At 35.9% G+C, this 23,810-nt stretch overlaps 1 protein-coding gene and 1 long non-coding RNA gene across 2 annotated transcripts; one reads left to right on the forward strand and one right to left on the reverse strand.

Annotated features, from left to right (window-relative positions):
* LOC137393425 (organic cation transporter protein-like) lies at nucleotides 1-23,425 on the forward strand. Its single transcript, XM_068079973.1, has 10 exons — nucleotides 1-189; nucleotides 8,651-8,786; nucleotides 9,375-9,478; nucleotides 9,704-9,858; nucleotides 12,990-13,161; nucleotides 14,054-14,326; nucleotides 19,238-19,458; nucleotides 19,737-19,918; nucleotides 20,281-20,441; nucleotides 23,126-23,425. The coding sequence occupies exons 1-10, from the start codon at nucleotides 23-25 to the stop codon at nucleotides 23,172-23,174; spliced, it is 1,620 nt and encodes a 539-aa protein (XP_067936074.1). The 5' UTR covers nucleotides 1-22; the 3' UTR covers nucleotides 23,175-23,425.
* Nucleotides 5,451-7,879, reverse strand: LOC137393426 (uncharacterized). Its single transcript, XR_010978288.1, has 3 exons — nucleotides 7,656-7,879; nucleotides 7,050-7,208; nucleotides 5,451-6,050 (listed from the first exon to the last, which is right to left on the reverse strand). It is a non-coding gene; the product is annotated as an uncharacterized lncRNA (long non-coding RNA).
* Nucleotides 23,426-23,810: the final 385 nt, after the last annotated feature.

The raw sequence follows: 23,810 nt of genomic DNA on the forward strand, positions 1-23,810 counted from the left end.
ACAGATACAGCAGAGTGTAGCCATGTCCGCATCGGAAGACGGAGAAGGCAACATAAATGACATACTTAGAGAGATCGGTGTACCAGGGCGATACCAGCTCTATGTCTTTTTCTGGACATTTGTTACTGGAGTAGTATCTGCATGGCAGACAGTCGCCATTCCGTTCACTCAAGCTGATATGCCTTTTAGGTAAGTCTGGATACCACATCTTAAACCAAAACTAACATAATATTAGAGAGAAACAAGCAATATGGAGTGTTAGTGGCAGCTGAGAAGTGAAATATTAAACATGATCATATGTCTAATATTTCTACAGTGTTTAAAACAACTACAGAGCTCAGAAAGAAGGCCAGTTAAACTGTTTATCTAATAAAATACATCCTTAGTAATGTCTGAGTGTTATTTACTCCTTGGATGAGCTCCTAAATCTATTCATCTAAAAGTTTGGGCTGTGTGTGTAACATCTAGGCAGGTTTATAATCAATTGCAGCTAATGTTTTAGATTAAATCTTTATCTTCATCAACTCCATGTATTGTAGCTACTAATATCACAGGCTAGGTGAACTGTCCTAACATGTTCGAAGAACTGAGCTTAACTGATTCAAGCTCATGTTCAAGTTGTATATTGAAAACCAAGCTGTGAAAACTACTTGTAAAATGTAAAGTATGACATATTGCAGCTATTCTAAGAACTATAAAGTTCAAATGTATTCATCATGTTGACATAAAATGTGTATAATTCTGTAAGATGGTATGTTAGTGCTACAACAATTACACGGATAGTTCCCAATAATGTATATTGCATACCTCTGACCTTCTACCCAGGACATTCATTATACTCGTAAGTAAAATTAAGGCTGTCAGTAAATGTGTATAGCAGGAAAGTATATAGTCAAATGCTGCTGCATGGTTGAGTAGCTGGAAACAAAAAAGTTCAAAATTAAACAACAGATTTGTTAGTTTCTAAAATATAAACAAAAATGAATATGTGATAACGATGAACAACTAGTTTTTAGCAAGAATATATCAAGTGGTTAAAATTGAGCATGTGAACTTAAGGCAGCAGAATAATCTACATGTGCAGGTTACTGAAGACTAAAATTCAGTTACAATAGTAAAACCTGCTATATTGTAATCTTAAACTGAGCAATTTCTACAGAAATTCTACATAATCTGAAGTAAACTTGATTTAGACTTCTCCGCTGCTAAAATCCATAGTAGATACCAACAGTGAAGATTTGACAAGACTAGCTGTTATACTTCGGAGTAAACATCTATGCAGATATCACAGAACAGTAGAGCAGTAAACAGAAACAACTATCCTGACAAAAACTAATAGTGACACAGTTATGTAAAACACTTTATAATCGTAAAAGCACTCATCTGAATAATGTACAATCTTTATAGTCTTTTCCCAGTCAGCATTCAAAGAAAGTTCATCTGCCAATTTTTGGAGTCTATTTTCCGTGTCCCATTGTCTTGTATGATCAAGTCTTTGAAGCCATTGGACTATTCCGCAGTCCTGACTAAAATGTTTAGTTTGTGCATTTTTAGCCTAAAGTAATTAGTTGCAGCGATTATAATTACCTAGGCAATGGGCTGCCTACAGGCATGCCTTCTTATAAGTGCTTGTGAAATTTAGGCAAACTGACATGACAAAGGTGTCCGTAGTTTGGAATTATTAGTGTAAGGTTCAGAGGTGTTGCTGGGCAATAAGTCAGCTAAGGTATTTCAATGTGAATCTGTCTAGTTACAAAATGAAGGTATGCAGCTAGAAGTGAAGAATCTTTAAGTTGGGTTACCCAAGTTAGAGCATGATATATGTAAATGAATACCTTGGTAGGGATGTAATGTGTGAAACCTCTGCTGTTGTAAGTCAGACTTCTGAGAACTTGATTACGAGAAGAGTTGAGCAGAAGAGCTTGAACAGGGCTATAAAGCGTGCTCATAGCCACCCCCTACCCCAACCTCTCTCCCCCTCCTCCCACCCGTATCATATCATCATTCATGACGATCGGTTTGCGTCTCAATTGGTAATTTCCGAGTCAAATCGCTGTAAGCACAACACAAGCTCTTGTGAGCTGCCTCAGGTTGTTTATCTCCTGAAGAGAATACTTATGATAACGAATGATTTTGCTACTTTGCGAGTTGTTTCTATAGAGAGCAATTGTGAACTACCTGACATTGATGCTCTAGTTTGCACTATCCATATTTTTGTAAACAAGTCTGCGATCCTTTTTGTTATGTTAGTAAAAACAACCCAGTTGATTTTGAACATATTATAATAACACAAGTTACAATATCCCTATGGAGAGGATTATTCTACCATTGACCTGATGTAGTGCTGATTTTAATACTTTTAAAGACAGTTTTGTACCTTTGTAGAGGGTCTTGCACAATTTTAAGGTCATGTCTTGTTACTAAAGTGATTAATGATTTCAAACATGTGAAGCACGAAGCTTGTGTACTATATATAAATACTATGTAGGTTTTCAATTTACCCCTTAGCCGCTTCAAATTCGCTTTTTGCACAGGCGCCAGCAATTTCTTTCCTTCTCTTCCACAAAGCAAAACTTTAAACCTAGTCATGCACTGTCAATAACTGAACCCCATAATATTCCTGAATAAATTAATGGAGTGGATTGCCAAATATAAGCTTATGCAATATCATTTATTAAACTGTCATAGAGCCAAAGGAATTCTCAGCTATAGTGTCGAAATGGATTGCAAAGAGTAATAAGAAATATTTTTACTAAGTTAAAACACTGAATATGTAAAACAACCTTTCTCACATATCGTAAGTCAATATGAGTACACTAAAATAATTTTATGACAGACAAGTAGCTCCTTTTGACTACAAACACCCGATAAATACATATAGGTTACAGGTGTGCTGTGGCTCAATTGTTGCCTACACAAGAAGAATATTTTTTATCAACTTATTTTTTATGTGCTGGCTAAGATGTTCTTCTTTCTCGAAGTTTGTTTTTAAAAATGAATCAACTTGAATTTGTTCAACTGAACAATGTTCAGATTGGGTGAGCAGGATTTGTTGTGTAAATGAGCTGGAATTAATCCAGTTCCAGGTTAGGGATTACAAATTCTACAAACTGGTCTCTTGACAATATTTCATCTCAAAAAATTTACTGCTGGTGAAGTTGTTGCTGTTACAAAGGATATCTTCCAGGAAAACATACTGAGACAATCTTGACGTTGTAAAGGGACCTGACAAATAAAAGAACTTATTTTTAGACCTAAAACATTTAAATGAAATTGGGTTCGTTGTTGTGCTAATCAGCATGATCTAGATAGCATCTGAAGTGCGTACTTTCACAGATGCTTCTATAGAGGAATAAGTGGGTTGTACTTGTCTCTGACTGGTAGAGAGTAATAACTCTATTTCGTACTCATTGCTTACTGTTGAAACCAAAGAAGTCGCCTACTTGGTAAAAGAGGTATTACGTTTCACATTAAAAAACAAACTGTTTCTGCTGGGCATAAAGCGGGATGTGTCTTTGGTCAAGGAGCTGTCAATAGATTTAAACCAGATCTACTACTACAGAAATGGTGAGGTTTTGTTCACTTCTCCGAATGTCACAAAGGAAATATTGAAAATGCTGGCTCATTTCTTGAGTTAGCTAAGGTAGAAAATGGTAAATGTTTCTTCTAGAGGTTGCCACCCTAAACAGCTACCTTAAATTCTCTGACTATTGTCTTTTAATATTGAATAATAGTCTCCTGTTTATAAAAATGTGGTCATGAACCTCCAAATGAGTTTCCTCCGATTCTCACAGCTGCTGATTACCGAAAATTATTAAAATCAGTTCATGGAGCTCAGTAGAGATGTCATCAATTATATTTGATCACGAAGTCTCAGGTCAGTGAAAATAAAAATGGCACCTACTGTTGAAAAGCCATGTCTTCAAAGGTCAACCTGTTGAAACAACCGCCATCACTATATTATGCCTATGAGTGTTTTCCTTTCATCAGGAGATAGCAAATCATATCTTACTCTAAGATGTACAAATCATATCTTACTTTAAGATGTACAAATCATATCTTACTCTAAGATGTACAAATCATATCTTACTCTAAGATGCACAAATTAGACCCACTATTGGATGATTATGAAGTGATGAGACTAGGTGACTGCCTCTGAATTTTACAGCTAGGATGTTAAACATCTTAGCACTCAAGTTGCCCACTAATGGCCAACTACCCCATGGAAGCTCTACTGACCAATGGCAGCTCTACTGACCAATAGCAGCTCTACTGACCAATGACAGCTCTACTGACCAATGGCGACTACACGGACTAATAGCAGCTCTACTGACCAATGACAGATCTACTGACCAATGGCAGCTTTACTGACCAAAGACAGCTATACTGACCAATGGCAGCTATACTGACGAATGGCAGCTGTACTGACCAATGGCAGCTGTACTGACCAATGGCAGCTCTACTGACCAATGTCAGCTATACTGACCAATGGCAGCTCTACTGGCCAATGGCAGCTATACTGACCAATGGCAACTCTACTGACCAATGACACTCCTACCGATCAATGGCAGCTCTACTGACCAATGGCAGCTCTACTGACCAGAGGCAGCTTTACTGACTAATGACAGTCTTACTGACCAATGGCAGCTATACTGACCAATGGCAGCTCTACTGACCAATGTCAGCTATACTGACCAATGGAAGCTCTACTGACCAATAGTAGCTCTACTGACCAATGACAGCTCTACTGACCATCTACTCTCACACTGGCTGAATGTTTCTCCCATTGAACTTAAAACCCCTGGAATGGCAATCACGTGACTTTTACGTTGATAATAATACGTAACGTGTGCGCCATATTGGAGAGCTAATCGAATGCTGTTTCCGTTTGTAAACAAAGGGTGAAAAATGACAGAAATATACATGTTGAATAGTTATTTTCCAGCTGGGTGTTAAAGAAAGCTACTCCAACACAACGTTTAGAGTGCCCTGACAGAAGAAAACCTATTTATAACATATGGAGTAGGATATATCAAATGATAAGTAGATGTATAATAGATTTCTGTGGACCATGTTACTCATACAAACTGTTGTATTACAAATGCATAAACCCAGCAAATGATATATTCAGGCAAATAACAACTGTTCCATTATATTAAAATTTATATTACATATGCATAAATGCATATGGAAAAACTTAGCACATGAAGTATTTCGATAAAAACAACACAGAGGTATGCTGCCAAAACAGAAACTGTTTTCAAGATTTAAGTGATAATAGCTTATGAATGCATGATATGTATAATACAGTATCTGTAAAAGATGAAATGAACTACTGCAACAACTAAACGGAAATTAAAAACCGTTGTAATAGAGAATAATCAAAATAATGCAAACAAGGAAATGCAGGAATTAGTGTAATAAGATGATTAAACTTATACATACACGTTACAGAAACTGTGTAAAAGGAGATTTGTATAAAAGTGGATATTGAGCCAAGGTGCATCAGTTTCTTAGAACTAAATTAGATTAGGAATAACAGCACAACAACAGCTGCAGATGAATATTACAGTGATTATATTGTTACTGGCCTTTAAAAAGTACTACTTTAGTATTGTATGCCACAAAGATGCACCTTGCAGTTTGAGTGTAGGATTTTAGCATAATGATGCTGTCGGGGATCATAAAACGACTCAATAAGGTTTTTGACAATGACGCAGTGGTTGGATATGCCATCTGCCATATACGTAAGGTGTTTCCCAAAGCATAACACATCACTAGACCTTACACTATTGATAAAATACACCACACAATGGAGTGGATCTGGCTTTGTATGAATACGAAAGTATTGATCTGCAACTAGCAGGATCCTGATGACATCGTCTGATGGAAGCACCAATCCTCCATTGTTTTGTAGCTTGAGTAGAGTATAGAGATGTCGGTACTGGATATTTGACTTAGTCCGTAACCAGCGACTGACGGCCAATGTCACGACAGCACTTTAGTTAGCTTTTGCACAATGTAGCCAGCTATATAGACTATACTGTTACCTATAACAGAAATTTGACATCTGAAATCATTGAGTTCCACAAACTGATCAACTTCTGGAGTAGCCTGTATGATGAGAATCTCGTTTTGAGCAGTAACATTACCTGTCTTACTAGCATCTGATTCTGCACCACATTTGATGATAAGTTTGTGAAGGTAGCCTTAAACTGAGTAACAGTAGGATTATTATTCCAACCGCCTAAACAAAAGCATCAATTATAACAATTACATAAAATCAACAAAAATGAATGTCTTATTCACATAAACATAGTACCCTTAATAAACAACAATACAACTAATAAAATAAATGAAAATAAAACAGCTCAAAATGCTACCATATCGCTATGTAAAATGAAAATGTAGCAATTTTCACTAGAAGTCATTCACACCCATCTTAGGCATAAAGCTTAATGGTTGACTTGCAACTAAAATTCACATTACCGTTATTTGATATGAAAAGATTCACCATGTCTTACCCTGTTGTGTTGTAGGCAGGGTTGTTAAAAATCGATGATTTTTTTTAAATCAAAAAGATCGATTTCTATTGTTTTATTTGATTTTTTTTATTTAAATCGATTTTTTTGATTTTTTTTGTTCCAAAAAGATGTTTTGTGTTCTAAATTGAAAGTTATTGCTATCAATTTGGAATTTATGATTTGCAGGAGTATTATGTAGTTTTATTACAACAACTAGGAAATGAAAAAACAGTTACACAGTTAACATTTGATAAAAAGGACAGCATAATTTATGCGTTGGACATTAAATCCCAGAAACGAAGATGAAGAATCACAGAGAACAGATCACACAACTGCTAAGCTGCAGACATATTCATAGGCAATTGCTGTGGCAGCTGTCACTGTTTTGGGTGCTGTTTGAGGTTTCTAAATTTCTTTCAAATATGTATGGCTGCTTTAAGTTGAGCAACCTTGCAGCACTGTGCTTGACAATATGGTTTTAAATTCAATCATTGAAAAGTATCATTCAACATTGAAAAATATTACCTTTAAATGGCTTCAGTCGAACGTTTTAACCTGCTGTCAAAACATAGATCATTGAAATGTTTGTTGCAGATAAGTGCTCAAGGATCAGGCTTATTCACTCTTCTGCGGTTGCGATACCATTGTAAATAACGAGAGTTCTCAGTTGCTTTGTTTGGAAATCTAAAAATTAAAATGAAACTGTAGTTAGTTAGCAACAGTAGTAATAACAATAGTATTATTACTCTTATCTCCTTACTGCTAGCTAGATCCAGGTACAAAAATAAATAATATTATAAGCACGACAAACACTTCCTTCAAATATAAATATTTAGAAATAACCTAATGGGTTGTAGTTCCAAAATATTAATATAAAAAAATCAAAATTTAAATAATAAAAAACCTTCGTTCTGAAGGAAGAACATTTCACTCACTAGCTTATAAATTTATCTAGTCACCGACAAAATACAGTCAAACTCGTACACTCAGTAGTGACACTGATCGACTCTCACTCACCCAGTGACTAGTGTAGTAGAACTAACTAGTAGCAGTACTAACTAGTAGTAGCACAACTATTAGTAGTCGTAGACTTGAGCAATAGTAATAGAACTAGTAGTAGAAGTGACTCACTTGTGAAATGTCATGCCTTTTCCTTTAAAAGTCCATTCTTGCGGTTTTTGCAGTTCATGGAATAGCAATAGCACTGTGCACCTACACCCTTATCTCTCGTACATAAATTATTAGTAGCAATCTCAGTAGTCTGTTCCTTTGATTGAGCGGTGTAATCGTGACCTTCCATAGCTGTTAAATCTGAAATTAGATTTCTTTCTCACATTGAACGCAATGAAATTAACTTGAACATTAACTGATAATGGCGTCGACCGGATTTCCGTACTCGCGAGTGACCTCTTGCCATTCCAGGGGTTTTAAGTTCAATGGTTTCTCCTAACTTTATTTTGACAAAAACAAAACTTGAAGCAAAAGGCTGAGCACAGTTTGAAGCTGCCTGTTTATTTTTTTTTCTGTCAGCTGTCACCACTGCAAAACAACCTGCTTGTAGGTTTAGCATAGAAGTAACTGACTGGTCTATATATATGAATCTTAAAGTTTGTCGCCATCTGTTGCTGTCTGTCAAACTATAGCAAATAAAATCTAATAATGAAAAATCAGTTTCCCAGAAGATTTGATCTCAGCACCTACCATTCACAAGGCAATAAGCCAATCTATTAGGCTACACAAGATGCAATGGGTTCATTGTGAGATACGAGTCATCATTTGGGTTAAAATACGCATAGCGACTCTGCGTTGGGCGCAATGTCACTAAAGCTTACTCTCACAGCTCTTATTAGTAAATTTAGCAATACATATACTAGCTTACTAAAGTTAGTCAATGGCAACTAAATTACCTGCCACTGTTTATAAGCTGTTTGTAAGGGTTTTTTTAACATCTGTGCAACGCCAGGCATTCGGCTAGTTAGCATATATAGATTGGCTCTTTCAGTCCCTGCGGTTAAAATCTGATCTAAACAGGCTATGTAGGGCAAAATCTATGTATTGAACTCACATTACAACAGATGAGCTATTTCTGAGTCAGCTATATAATGTTATGCTGATATTTTCTGTAGATGCAAAGAAGGCAATATCTCTGAAACACTCTTTGAGAGTGAGTTCAACAACACATGTTTCTACTCCAACCTCAGCTTAGAGTGTCAGCAGTTTGAATATGATACATCAATATTCAGCAAGACTGTAGTCAGTCAGGTAGGAGTTGTCTTATTTTGCCTCAGTTGAAAAGCTGAGAGTTGAGATGCTATGGCCTAGTGCCTCCTGCAGACATTCTAGTTTGTAACAGGCATATTTTAATATCTAGGGGTAAAGTTGGACAGATGAACTTAGTTGAATATTCAACAACAATGTTGACAGAAGTCATGTTTCCAATAAGTATTCATGAGACAGCTATACTTTTTGTAAACACAGTTAGTCGATGAGGTGTGAGAGACGTAAAAAGGGGTTTTGAGCAAACAACATCATTTTAGATGATGTGCTGATAGCATTGGAAAGCTTATGGCCCTATTGGTAGAGACCCTATTAGTAGCAGCCCCAACCTACCGCTTTGGGGCCTCAGATATACTCCTCAGATATACTTTAACAGAATGAAATATTGTAAGACTGAACCATTACCTTTCCCTATGGTTAGTTTGAAAGTTCCTTCTCTATTGGTATTGTCTGACCATAATGGTAAAGATGTGCTGTTTATACCAAGTCACGGTGTGCTGTAGACACTTTTCAGTGACCTAAATATTTATCTCCATTTTACAAGCTTTGACGGAAGTCTCCGGATTATTTCAGTTTGACCTGGTATGCTCCCGGGTCAGCTACACAACCATCAGCAACATCGCTTACATGGTGGTGGCCATTCCATTCGGAGTTGTCAGTGGCTGGCTCTCAGACAGGCAAGTTCCTTCCACATGTAGTTGGTCTGGTGGGAGCTTGCCACAGAGCTACAGCTCATGTCACATTTTCTTAATCCAAGCTTACAGCATTGACTCATGTTTTTCTATCCATTCACCGACAGGTGAAAGGTTTTGATGCATTTTGACCTTACCGCAAAATATTTTGACATGCTAGTACTAAGGTGAATATCAGTGTTTACAAACAAAGCGTTTGCTGTTCTTCAGATTTGGAAGACGCTCGCTATCCGCAGGAAGTATGGTATCTATTGGACTCATAGGGCTAGTCATGGCATTCTCTGTTAATATAGAGATGTACATAGCCCTGAGATGTCTCATGTCTATTCCAACTATCGCTGTCTATGACAGCACAAACTCCTTTTGTAAGTTTTAAGAAAGAACTATTACAAAATCTGCTAACACATTCTTAGATTATGTTCATGGCTATAACGAAGGTGCTGCTGAAATTGAGTATTGCCAGGGAACTAATATAATAAAGTGTTTATTGCTCCACAAACCAACTTCAGCTCACCCAATGTCTTTAATAACTGCAACAGTGGATGACGATTAATTTGTTTTGAGACGTTTTACACCTGCATATATTTATTTTTCATGAGGGTATAATTGCTTGTTTAATTAAAACTGACTTTTCATTACAGGGAGATAAGCAAACACGGTTACACACTCAGGAAATATGGAATTAAGTTGGTTTTCACTTGTCCTTCCCAAGTCTTACTAGCCGACTTTTTACCTCACAGCATCTTTTACAACACCACTTTGTTGAGATTGTGGTATATTGGGGCGGTTCTATAACAGAATGACAGTCTAAATATTACCCTATGAGTTTTGGCTGCAATCCTTTTTTAAAAACAGACCTTTTGTCAAGCATATTAGTTAGTTTTTTGCCCCGATGATAAAACACTAAGATACCTCTAGTTCCAGTAGGCTCATAAACAATCTGGTAGCATCTGATAATCACATCATATCATGTTTAGACGACAAAGTGCTATCAATGACTACATGCTGTTCTTATCTCAAGCGTGTATTTCTGATAAAAACCTCCACAATATTGCTGTAAAAAGGCCACTTTGGTCAGCAATAGATTACACTATTGGTTTTGCAAGAGTGTTATAAATTCTTTCCATACATTGAAGCCTGTGATACCAAAACATGAGTTGGGCTTCACAAATCCTAAATACTCATCTGTAGCCAATAGCCTGTGGCAAGCAGAACCTGTAGAAGACCAGTACTGCTCTGAGAAGGCTGAGCCAAACCTTTTATGACAGTAATTAAACTATTGGCTGCTTGGTCAGGTTAGATTAAAATACAATGCAACCTGTACGCATAGCTACAGTACTTACACGGATGTATAGTTACTTATCTGTATGTATAGCTGCAATATTCACCTGCATGTATTGTTACTTACCTGCATGTATAGCTACAATACTTCTTTTTTATATATAGCTACTTACCTAGACATATAGCTACAATACTTATAAGTATGTACATCTACTTACCTGTACATATATCTACTTACCTGTTCAAATAATTACAAAACTTACAAATGTTTTAAGAAAAACTTCCTAGAATTTATAAATGCTCCCTAGTTGACTGACTGATTGAGTGTAAGCAGTACTTGTCCTTGTGGTACTCGAGGTTAGCATAAACAACAAGCAAAATTACCAAATAAAAACTTAATACAGTAACAATATTTAGATTTCCATTTGAAAGTAGTTTATATTTAAAGCCTGCAGTTTCTAACAGACCCTGCTCCTCCTATATATATTCCCTTACCACTTCCCGCATCCCCATAATCTCCTTTGCTGATTCTACACCTACATGTACGCCCTTACCTTCTCTCTTTCTCCTCTCACATCCTTGTCTCCTGCTCCTCCCACATTTAACGTCTCCGCTTTCTCCGCAATGAGTGCTTATAATAAAACTCAAATTTAACTATTGCTATTGTATATACATGATGTATTTTGCTACTGTCTTTGAATGCTAAATTAACATGTACTTGAATGTGTGTTATAAGTAACTTGAAAAGTTTAATAAATTGCAGTAGCCATATGTAAAAAACTTATGAAAAATGGGAGAAATTCTAAATACGAGCATGATTCAGAAATAAGAGAATCTTTTAGAGGTTATACTATAAAAATGTTTATTATTTTGAGCAAATGCACAATTGCAACTGTTTAAAAATGATTTGGTGTAATGGGTAGCAGTACACCAAATTCTTGCAAAGAGTGTTAAGAAGTATTTCTACCAAGCTAAAACGCTGAATATGTAAAACAACCTTTTTCACATATCATAAGTCAATATGAGTAAACTAAAAGAGTTTTATGACAGACAAGTGGCTCCTTTGGACTACAAACACCCGATACGTACATATAGGTCACATGTGTGCTGTGGCTCAATTGTTGCCTAAAAAGGAAGAATATTCTTTTTATCAACATGCTGTGTCAGTTAAGATGTTCCTTTTTTCAAAACTTTTCTTAAAAAATGAGCCAATCAGGATTGGGTAAGCTGGATTTGCTGCTTAAATGAGCTGATAAATTTTATATAGCTGGGAGTAAAAAGATTCACATGACAGCGATAGAAGGAATACTATATTACATGTATATACTCTGATAGGTTGCTGATGACAGCGATAGAAGGAATACTATATTACATGTATATACTCTGATAGATTGCTGATGACAGCGATAGAAGGAATACTATATTACATGTATATACTCTGATAGGTTGCTGATGACAGCGATAGAAGGAATACTATATTACATGTATATACTCTGATAGATTGCTGAGTTGTTATACTATTTGGGTGCATAAACTTTATTGAAGTGTCAACAGAAACGGGTAACATCTTGAGACAAGATGTTATAATAGACATAATAAACATCTAGAATCTTAGCTAGTGTGGTGGCTAGGCATGAGTACAATAACACTAAGTAATGGCAAGGTTGAACGACACCAAATTTGATTGCATGTATTTTTGTAAACACTGAGAACAATCATTGCTTCAAAATACAGTATATATATATAAGTGTTCTTAGTCCAAGAACTAGCAGTATTAGTACAATGGTACTTATACTGGTAGTACCAATACTATACTAGTATTAGTGCTACCAATCATGGTAGTATCAATACTACTAGTACTAGCAACAAAGTAAAATAGTGCTATTAGTATTGGTGATACTAGTCCTAGTGTTACTGACTAAAAGTGAATTGATTTTTCAACATCACAAGTCAAATATAGATACCGTAGCCATATTACTAAAGTAAACTGAAAAACAGACCACAGATTTTTAATATGGGGTATAAGCGGCCAAAACTAACTACTTTGCTGCTTGCCAACTAGTGCAAAGAACAAACTGTGCAAAAATACTGACATGCTAACAAAAGAAACAATGTTATATCAACTTTATGTTGATATAACAAAGTATATCTCCATATATAAGTATTTGAAAAGTCTCCGAGAGTGTTGTAAAAATTTATATTTGTTCTTCTGCAGTGAGTGAGATTACCTCCCCTGTCAAGAGACCTCATCTATTGATAGGATCAGTTATCTCATGGAGCGTGAGTATCTGTCTTGCATCTCCCTTAGCATACTGGCTCACTAACTGGTTCCACCTTCAGATTGCCATCAGCTTGCCCAGCGTTGTAATCGGTGTCATCCTCTGGTGGTAAGTAATTTACACCGCCATTTATTTGAACTGGTAGGCTGGCGGTTACATAAATATTGACATCAAAACTGACATTGTTAACACTAACATTTTATATAAATATTTATCACTCTCAATAAGCAACTTACAACTGAACTTACTTGAAACTTACTCTTGTTAATTTGAACAACCCCTTCCTCAATTATTATAGCTACAATTCAATGCCTATTTTCTATGTTCTATACATAGCTGCAACAAGCTCAACATTATAATTATGTTGATCAAAGTAGATGGCTTGTGAAAACTTGTGGTTCCGAGCCATTTATTTTAAACAATGAAGACTTTGAAAAAATGCTTGAGATGAAAATCCTGTTAATATAGCCAATCATTTGGTTTAATTTATTATTTTGAAATTTAATGCTATTATTCATAAATTTTTAACTATCTTGCTTGACTATCGGATAAATTGTAAAAATGACTAAGATGAAAAAGTGTTTTAACTTTACTGAAAAATATAAAACTTCGGCGAATAATCAAGAACCTTTTGTTTTGCTACATGTACACCATGCTTGTTTATATTTGTCATTGACTTGTGTTCTCTCAAACTTATTAATACTGTGCTCATCGCTTAAATTGTTCGGCCTCATTATTCTCAAAAGCATTTTTATATTAGGTCACGGTAAGAGCGGAACTAAAACCAATAATGATTTGTAAAAACTTCAAAATGAGGTGCACCGTAATGAACAACCTATATAAATAATATCATAAGGGAAATTAAAACTAAATTGTAGTTCTTGCGAAAATTTTTACAAGTATTAAGACGAACACGCAGAGGCAATAGAGGTATGTAATAGTGAATGTTGTGGATGTATTAGTACAGCACAACTAATCTTTGATGCCAACATTGTGATAGGGCCTACGATGAGTCACCACATTGGCTCTTTGGCAAAAAGAGGTACAAAGAGGCTCAATTAGTTCTGGATAAAATTGCAAGATGGAACAAACTCACAGATGTTAACATTACACTATCGATAGATAACAGCTCTATAACCGACCAAAAGGCAAAGCAAAGCGGCGAAAAAAGTCTGGAAACAAAGGAAGGAAAAAAAGAGAAGACAAATGCTTGTGTGACGATATGCAGGCATCCTAAGTTTATAGTCATTTTCCTTATCTGCTCCTTCGGTTGGTGAGTACAGGTTATGATTGTTACCCGTGTTATGAAATAGAATATGTTTGTAATTGCTTACAGGCTTATCTATTACTCTTTTAACAAAAACCTGATGTTTATACGTCTTTATTTATCTATCGTGTGATAACAGCTGAATCAATTTATCTACGGACTGCACAACAGTATTAAGATACATATAAATAGTAGTGGCAAGTAGCAAATACAACTAGCAGATGCAACTAGCAAAGACAAATAGCAGATGCAACTAGCAAAGACAAATAGCAGATGCAACTAGCAAAGACAAATAGCAGATGCAACTAGCAAAGACAAATAGCAGATGCAACTAGCAAAGACAACTAGCAGATGCAACTAGCAAAGACAACTAGCAGATGCAACTATCAAAGACAACTAGCAGATGCAACTAGCAAAGACAACTAGCAGATGCAACTATCAAAGACAACTAGCAGATGCAACTAGCAAAGACAACTAGCAGATGCAACTAGCAAAGACAAATAGCAGATGCAACTAGCAAAGACAAATAGCAGATGCAACTATCAAAGACAAATAGCAGATGCAACTAGCAAAGACAAATAGCAGATGCAACTAGCAAAGACAACTAGCAGATGCAACTAGCAAAGACAAATAGCAGATGCAACTAGCAAAGACAACTAGCAGATGCAACTAGCAAAGACAACTAGCAGATGCAACTATCAAAGACAACTAGCAGATGCAACTAGCAAAGACAACTAGCAGATGCAACTATCAAAGACAACTAGCAGATGCAACTAGCAAAGACAACTAGCAGATGCAACTAGCAAAGACAACTAGCAGATGCAACTAGCAAAGACAACTAGCAGATGCAACTAGCAAAGACAACTAGCAGATGCAACTAGCAAAGACAAATAGCAGATGCAACTATCAAAGACAAATAGCAGATGCAACTAGCAAAGACAAATAGCAGATGCAACTAGCAAAGACAACTAGCAGATGCAACTAGCAAAGACAAATAGCAGATGCAACTAGCAAAGACAAATAGCAGATGCAACTAGCAAAGACAAATAGCAGATGCAACTAGCAAAGACAAATAGCAGATGCAACTAGCAAAGACAAATAGCAGATGCAACTAGCAAAGACAACTAGCAGATGCAACTAGCAAAGACAAATAGCAGATGCAACTAGCAAAGACAAATAGCAGATGCAACTAGCAAAGACAAATAGCAGATGCAACTATCAAAGACAAATAGCAGATGCAACTAGCAAAGACAACTAGCAGATGCAACTAGCAAAGACAAATAGCAGATACAACTAGCAAAGACAAATAGCAGATGCAACTATCAAAGACAAATAGCAGATGCAACTAGCAAAGACAAATAGCAGATGCAACTAGCAAAGACAACTAGCAGATGCAACTAGCAAAGACAACTAGCAGATGCAACTAGCAAAGACAAATAGCAGATACAACTAGCAAAGACAAATAGCAGATGCAACTATCAAAGACAAATAGCAGATGCAACTAGCAAAGACAAATAGCAGATGCAACTAGCAAAGACAACTAGCAGATGCAACTATCAAAGACAAATAGCAGATGCAACTAGCAAAGACAACTAGCAGATGCAACTAGCAAAGACAACTAGCAGATGCAACTAGCAAAGACAACTAGCAGATGCAACTATCAAAGACAACTAGCAGATGCAACTAGCAAATACAACTAGCAGATGCAACTAGCAAAGACAACTAGCAGATGCAACTAGCAAAGACAACTAGCAGATGCAACTAGCAAAGACAAATAGCAGATGCAACTATCAAAGACAAATAGCAGATGCAACTAGCAAAGACAACTAGCAGATGCAACTAGCAAAGACAAATAGCAGATGCAACTAGCAAAGACAACTAGCAGATGCAACTAGCAAAGACAACTAGCAGATGCAACTATCAAAGACAACTAGCAGATGCAACTAGCAAATACAACTAGCAGATGCAACTAGCAAAGACAACTAGCAGATGCAACTAGCAAAGACAACTAGCAGATGCAACTAGCAAAGACAAATAGCAGATGCAACTATCAAAGACAACTAGCAGATGCAACTATCAAAGACAACTAGCAGATGCAACTAGCAAAGACAAATAGCAGATGCAACTATCAAAGACAACTAGCAGATGCAACTAGCAAATACAACTAGCAGATGCAACTAGCAAAGACAACTAGCAGATGCAACTAGCAAAGACAACTAGCAGATGCAACTAGCAAAGACAAATAGCAGATGCAACTATCAAAGACAACTAGCAGATGCAACTATCAAAGACAACTAGCAGATGCAACTAGCAAAGACAAATAGCAGATGCAACTAGCAAAGACAAATAGCAGATGCAACTAGCAAAGACAAATAGCAGATGCAACTAGCAAAGACAACTAGCAGATGCAACTAGCAAAGACAACTAGCAGATGCAACTAGCAAAGACAACTAGCAGATGCAACTAGCAAAGACAACTAGCAGATGCAACTAGCAAAGACAAATAGCAGATGCAACTAGCAAAGACAAATAGCAGATGCAACTATCAAAGACAAATAGCAGATGCAACTAGCAAAGACAACTAGCAGATGCAACTAGCAAAGACAAATAGCAGATGCAACTAGCAAAGACAAATAGCAGATGCAACTAGCAAAGACAACTAGCAGATGCAACTAGCAAAGACAAATAGCAGATGCAACTAGCAAAGACAAATAGCAGATGCAACTAGCAAAGACAACTAGCAGATGCAACTAGCAAAGACAAATAGCAGATGCAACTAGCAAAGACAAATAGCAGATGCAACTAGCAAAGACAAATAGCAGATGCAACTAGCAAAGACAACTAGCAGATGCAACTAGCAAAGACAAATAGCAGATGCAACTAGCAAAGACAAATAGCAGATGCAACTAGCAAAGACAAATAGCAGATGCAACTAGCAAAGACAAATAGCAGATGCAACTAGCAAAGACAACTAGCAGATGCAACTAGCAAAGACAAATAGCAGATGCAACTAGCAAAGACAAATAGCAGATGCAACTAGCAAAGACAAATAGCAGATGCAACTAGCAAAGACAACTAGCAGATGCAACTAGCAAAGACAAATAGCAGATGCAACTAGCAAAGACAAATAGCAGATGCAACTAGCAAAGACAAATAGCAGATGCAACTAGCAAAGACAAATAGCAGATGCAACTAGCAAAGACAACTAGCAGATGCAACTAGCAAAGACAAATAGCAGATGCAACTAGCAAAGACAAATAGCAGATGCAACTAGCAAAGACAAATAGCAGATGCAACTAGCAAAGACAACTAGCAGATGCAACTAGCAAAGACAAATAGCAGATGCAACTAGCAAAGACAAATAGCAGATGCAACTAGCAAAGACAAATAGCAGATGCAACTAGCAAAGACAAATAGCAGATGCAACTAGCAAAGACAAATAGCAGATGCAACTAGCAAAGACAACTAGCAGATGCAACTAGCAAATACAACTAGCAGATGCAACTAGCAAAGACAAATAGCAGATGCAACTAGCAAAGACAAATAGCAGATGCAACTAGCAAAGACAAATAGCAGATGCAACTAGCAAAGACAACTAGCAGATGCAACTAGCAAAGACAAATAGCAGATGCAACTAGCAAAGACAAATAGCAGATGCAACTAGCAAAGACAAATAGCAGATGCAACTAGCAAAGACAAATAGCAGATGCAACTAGCAAAGACAAATAGCAGATGCAACTAGCAAAGACAACTAGCAGATGCAACTAGCAAAGACAAATAGCAGATGCAACTAGCAAAGACAAATAGCAGATGCAACTAGCAAAGACAAATAGCAGATGCAACTAGCAAACACAACTAGCAGATGCAACTAGCAAATACAACTAGCAGATGCAACTAGCAAAGACAAATAGCAGATGCAACTAGCAAAGACAACTAGCAGATGCAACTAGCAAAGACAAATAGCAGATGCAACTAGCAAAGACAACTAGCAGATGCAACTAGCAAATACAACTAGCAGATGCAACTAGCAAAGACAAATAGCAGATGCAACTAGCAAAGACAAATAGCAGATGCAACTAGCAAAGACAAATAGCAGATGCAACTAGCAAAGACAACTAGCAGATGCAACTAGCAAAGACAAATAGCAGATGCAACTAGCAAAGACAAATAGCAGATGCAACTAGCAAAGACAACTAGCAGATGCAACTAGCAAAGACAAATAGCAGATGCAACTAGCAAAGACAACTAGCAGATGCAACTAGCAAATACAACTAGCAGATGCAACTAGCAAAGACAAATAGCAGATGCAACTAGCAAATACAACTAGCAGATGCAACTAGCAAAGACAAATAGTAAAACTAAATGGAAAAGGCAATTAGCAAAGGATATAGTACAGACAATTAGCGAAGAACTAGCAAAGGAAAATGGCAAAGAACAATTGCTGTGTAACCAATACCAAGAATTAGGCTTACGTATTCTAAAACAGTGTGGAGACCAAAATTATGCTGATAATTTCAGTATATTGATAATTACATTGCTTGGCTTAAATTTTAACCTACTCTAGCCTTAGGGCAAATCTTTTTTATAATTAACGTTTAGGGAGCCCTACTATAAGCTCTTCCCTATAGCTATTCAGAATTCAGGCTTGAACCATTTACCCATCAAATTGTAAATAGTGACAAGAACTGCTAAGCTAAATTCAAATCTCTAACCACTTGACTAGAGGCAGCGCTAAACAGTCAGCGGTTTATCAAAACATAACTCGTGTAAGAAGGAATATCAGAAGCAGTGAAAATTGCTAAGGCTTCAGTCAGATGAACCAACTCCAATTCTTGGCAGAGCTCAGACAAACTCCAACCAGCTCCCTTTCATAACATGTTGGCTCATTGACTATACACTAATGGCATCTGTTTGCAAGGTTCGCTTGTAATCTGGGCTACTATGGACTGTTGTTTGGCATCGGAGACTTGGTTGGAGATATATATGTTAACAACCTAGTGGCAGGCGGTGTAGAGTTTGTGTCATATACGATGTGCTTCCTCATTCTCAGAGGAGGCAGAAAGAAGGTATATGTACCACTGCTTCTCATCGGTGGATCCAGTCTCGTTTCATCAGCTATTGCCCAATTGTATGCTCCAGGTAAAGCATCAATTAACATCAAACTGGAAACTCTAATTATCTACATATACCTTATGTATACACACACTGTGTTAGGTTTAAACATACTACTGATACTGGGGCTACCAAATGCAATGACTATATTATTAAGTTGAGCTCTTAAAGGGAGTAGGAAAATTAATTATAGTATTAATTATTTTAAATTATTATAGCTTACAGTCAACTAAAAAATTGAAGAGTCCATTTTAGTCTTTTGTTGAAGTCCTGTTTTGCAAGAGTTGATTAGTGGTCTCTTGTAGGTGTTGTATGGCTTATCGTAACTCTGACCATGAGTGGACGACTCTGTATTTCCGCGGCTTGGCAGATCCTTTACGTTTGGTGCCTAGAATTGTTCCCAACCCACTACAGACTAACGATGCTGCAGGCGTCCCTTACATTTGGTCATATAGGCAGTGCCATAGGAACCCTGATGGCTGATTTGGTTAGTTATATAAATAGATGTTGCGGAAGTATTTTTATATCAGTTTTCCTGCAATTTAATTTTCTTTCTTGGTTAAGAATTAATGTTCCCTTATTTATAACGTTTTGTAACTTTTGAGCTATTTCAAATTGTTAGACAATATATCTACCAGATGAGTTTTGACTGTGCATGTGTCATTATACATAGTCTCTATTGATAGTTATAGATGAGAAACTGTTCACAAGTCGTCTCTATTGATAGTTATAGATGAGAAACTGTTCACAAGTCGTCTCTATTGATAGTTAGAGATGAGAAACTGTTCACAAGTCGTCTCTATTGATAGTTATAGATGAGAAACTGTTCACAAGTCGTCTCTATTGCAGTCAAAGTTGGTGATGAGCTCAACAATTGATATCGACATAGCAGTTCCTATTGTTTATGGCTCACTGATGCTTATAGCAGGACTAGCAGCAATTTATGCACCAGAAACTAAAAACAAACCTTTACCCGTGACCATAGAGGAGGCCGTACGAGTGTTGAAAAGGTAAACTATTATCTCAAAAACAGATTAAATGGTTTGAACACCAAATATTGTGTCGCTGTGACTCGAGGAGGCTACCTCTTCCTCGATGTAAAAGCCTAGTACTGTAAAGGTTTTGTGCCACCTTTACTTACTCCACCAGTATAAGACTCGATGCATAAGTTTATACATGTATTTCTGCTTTGTTCTTAAGAGTACAAAAATAATCACGCACATGCAATGAACAGGCCCAGAACAGCTCTGCTCTCTAACCCAAACGTTCAAGCTTATATTGCTGGAAGGCCCCGCCTCTTGTCCTACTTGGTTGGACTTGACTCGGCTCAGGTTGGCTCGGCTTTGGCCCGGCTTTGCTCGGTTTAGTAGGTGAACATGATCTACCACAGTACTATGCACATAATACTGTTAAACTGACAACCTTTAAAAATATAACATGTCTAGTGACTCATCAGTTTACAAAGAATATTCCTGATTAAAGATGTATACTATGATCTGAGGAGCTGGTCGAAGGTTCTTCTGCTATTCTTTTGATTTGTTTTATTTATAATACAAAGTTGATGAGAAATAACAAAATTTTATTACATTAAAAAGTGTCACAAAACTACAAATTACATTTTCTTGGTGGATTCTGTTCATACTGAAATTGAATAAGAACTTTTGTAAGACTTTCTTTCTCATTTTCTGAGGTAAAGAATATTGGCTAAAAATTGTATTAAGAACCTTCTACTATTTTTTCAAAGCCAAATTTTGATGATTAAATAAAAAAATATTAAAAAATAGACCTATCAATATTTTTTTTCAGTTTGAGGTGATCTGACTGCCAGAATGTTCCAAAATTGAAATTGTCAAAATTTAATCGCGGTTAAAATACTAAAAAGAAAAACGTGTGCAGAATGACATCACTAGTTTAGTTATTATCGTTGTCATAATTGATATCGGCTATTGTGTTCAAGTTGCAGCATCATGCATCTCTATTTTATTAGTTTCTTTAAACTACAGACATCATTATCGCACTTTCGATTGATCGGAACGTTTTAACCGTGATCAAATTTTATTTTAATCTATAACCATCCTGGCAGTCAAATAATTTGAAACATCAAAACCAATTGCAAATAATAGAAAAATACTAATACTTTATAATAAAACTTACTATAATTTTGTCGAAGTTCATCTTTAAATTCTTCCAACTCACTTATTTATATATAGAAATCTCAGTTTGTCGTTCGCTTGTTCAATGATTAAAATGCAGGAATTACAAATCACCATCGTATTGGGTTTTAACTTGCAACTTTCAAATCACAAGCCTACTATAGCAAGTTCAGGTAACCACAAAGGCAATAGACATTTTTTCCAACACATTTGCCATATACTGTATGTATATCCTTTTTGCGACTGCACATGCTAAATTATTAATTACTACAGTGCGCCCTCAGGTTATGATGCCCCTGTTATAAGTTTTTTTTGCCTTAAAATATGGAGTATTGTAAGGCATACAAAGACAAAATTGGTTCAGCTTTTTTCCGCCATACAATATCAACAAAACTTTCTCTAGAAATTAAAACTTGACAGTCGGTGTACTGATTACGACAAAATACCGAAAAAAGTCGATATTCGAATCGCAGAAATCCCTCCTACAATGCCAGAAAGAAATACAATGTTCGCTTGCTCTTTTTCTCACTTCAGCATTTTTTGTTATAAGTTATAGTAAAAATGAAACCGAAAACAGATCAGTAATAAAATGTTAGCCTATGACAAATTTGGAGATTTGTTTAGTAAAATAAATATAAAACTCAGCTTTAGGTATCAGTTTGGTAAGCTAAACACATTTAAGTTAAATTTAACGTTTATGTTATACGTCTGTCTCGAAGGCAAGAACTCCCTATGGTACATACTGCAATGTTACATTTTCTTGCAGATCATAACTATTGCAGATCATCTGCAGGTCATCTGTAGGTATGAACTTGCAGACAAGACTTGGTAACAATTTGCAGATCATCTGTAGGTAACTATAATTACCTACAGATTAACATATATCAACATATTAACATAGGTTAACATATGTTAACCTACAGGTTAACATATACTATTTTGTTACTAATTTTTTATTAGTAACAAAATAGTTATTTGAAAATAACTATTTTGTAAAAAATAGTTATTTTCAAAAAATAAAAAATTAATTTGTTATTTATTTTTTATTTTTTGTTACTATTAACATATTAACATAGGTTAACCTACAGGTTAACATATACTATTTTGTTAGTAATTTTTATTAGTAACAAAATAGTTATTTTTTGTTACTACTGTTTTTTATCAAGGGTTCACATTAGATAATTACTATGAGTTACTATACTATAAGATATTTTCCCCTTACGATGCCAACACTGGAATGAATTAAAATCATATAATTGTATACCAAATCATTTTTCATTGTAATTGTAACAAAACAGACTTTATTTAGCCATTACTTGCTAGTCATTTCACATTTACATTTAAAGACCTTTACAGTTGTTTTATTTTTTCTCTTAATTAATTGGAATTGCACAAAACACATTTTGTGCAATTCTAATAAATTGAAGGTAAATTGTTTTTTGCACAGAAATTGATTTCTCTGCAAAGACTATTTTATTACCCGGGCAATGCCAGGCATTCAACTAGTTCCTGATAAATCTAAAATTATTCAAATACTTTAGGAATCCAGTTGTGCAAGCAGAACCAGAGGTGGAGTTGACAAAATTGTGAGAACAAGTAATCGTCCATGTTCCCTTCACACCTATCCTACTGCTGATTATTTAAAGGGATGTTGATTTAGCTAGTATCTGTTTGGCTAGTCACTTTCTCACAATATTTATATTGTTGTAATGCATATTTCATTGGTTCGAACTATTTGTACCATTTACTGTTATAGTCATAATCAGCCACTCATTGCGAGATAAACTACCTCCTCCATGTTGACTGTTAAAATCACTCAATTTAAATGAAAGATTGTAAATAAAACAGTTGACTAATTAAAAAGAATTTATGCAGTTTGTGATATTCCTAAAACCACTATATCATAAGACTATCCTAAATTTAACTCGAGGCTGTTATCTAATGCTACCATGAACTACAGGCTTCATCACCAACTTGCCTTGTTTAAATACGCAATATTAAACCATAACTGTCACGAACGACTTTTATCGTATTTACTAAGTAAATCAGACAAGCTGATTCCGATTTTGTACTCAAAATAAAGATTAGTCCACTAACTTTCAGAGTAATGAAGGCTTTTTTACAGCGTTTTAATATCAGCCTCGAAAACAACACGATCGGCATAACAAGCTCCGCCCATAAATATGTGACGTAACCTAGCTTTTTAGGAACAGAAGTTACGTAGGG

This window comes from Watersipora subatra, chromosome 4, assembly GCF_963576615.1.
Source record: "Watersipora subatra chromosome 4, tzWatSuba1.1, whole genome shotgun sequence".
Lineage (NCBI taxonomy): Eukaryota > Metazoa > Bryozoa > Gymnolaemata > Cheilostomatida > Watersiporidae > Watersipora > Watersipora subatra.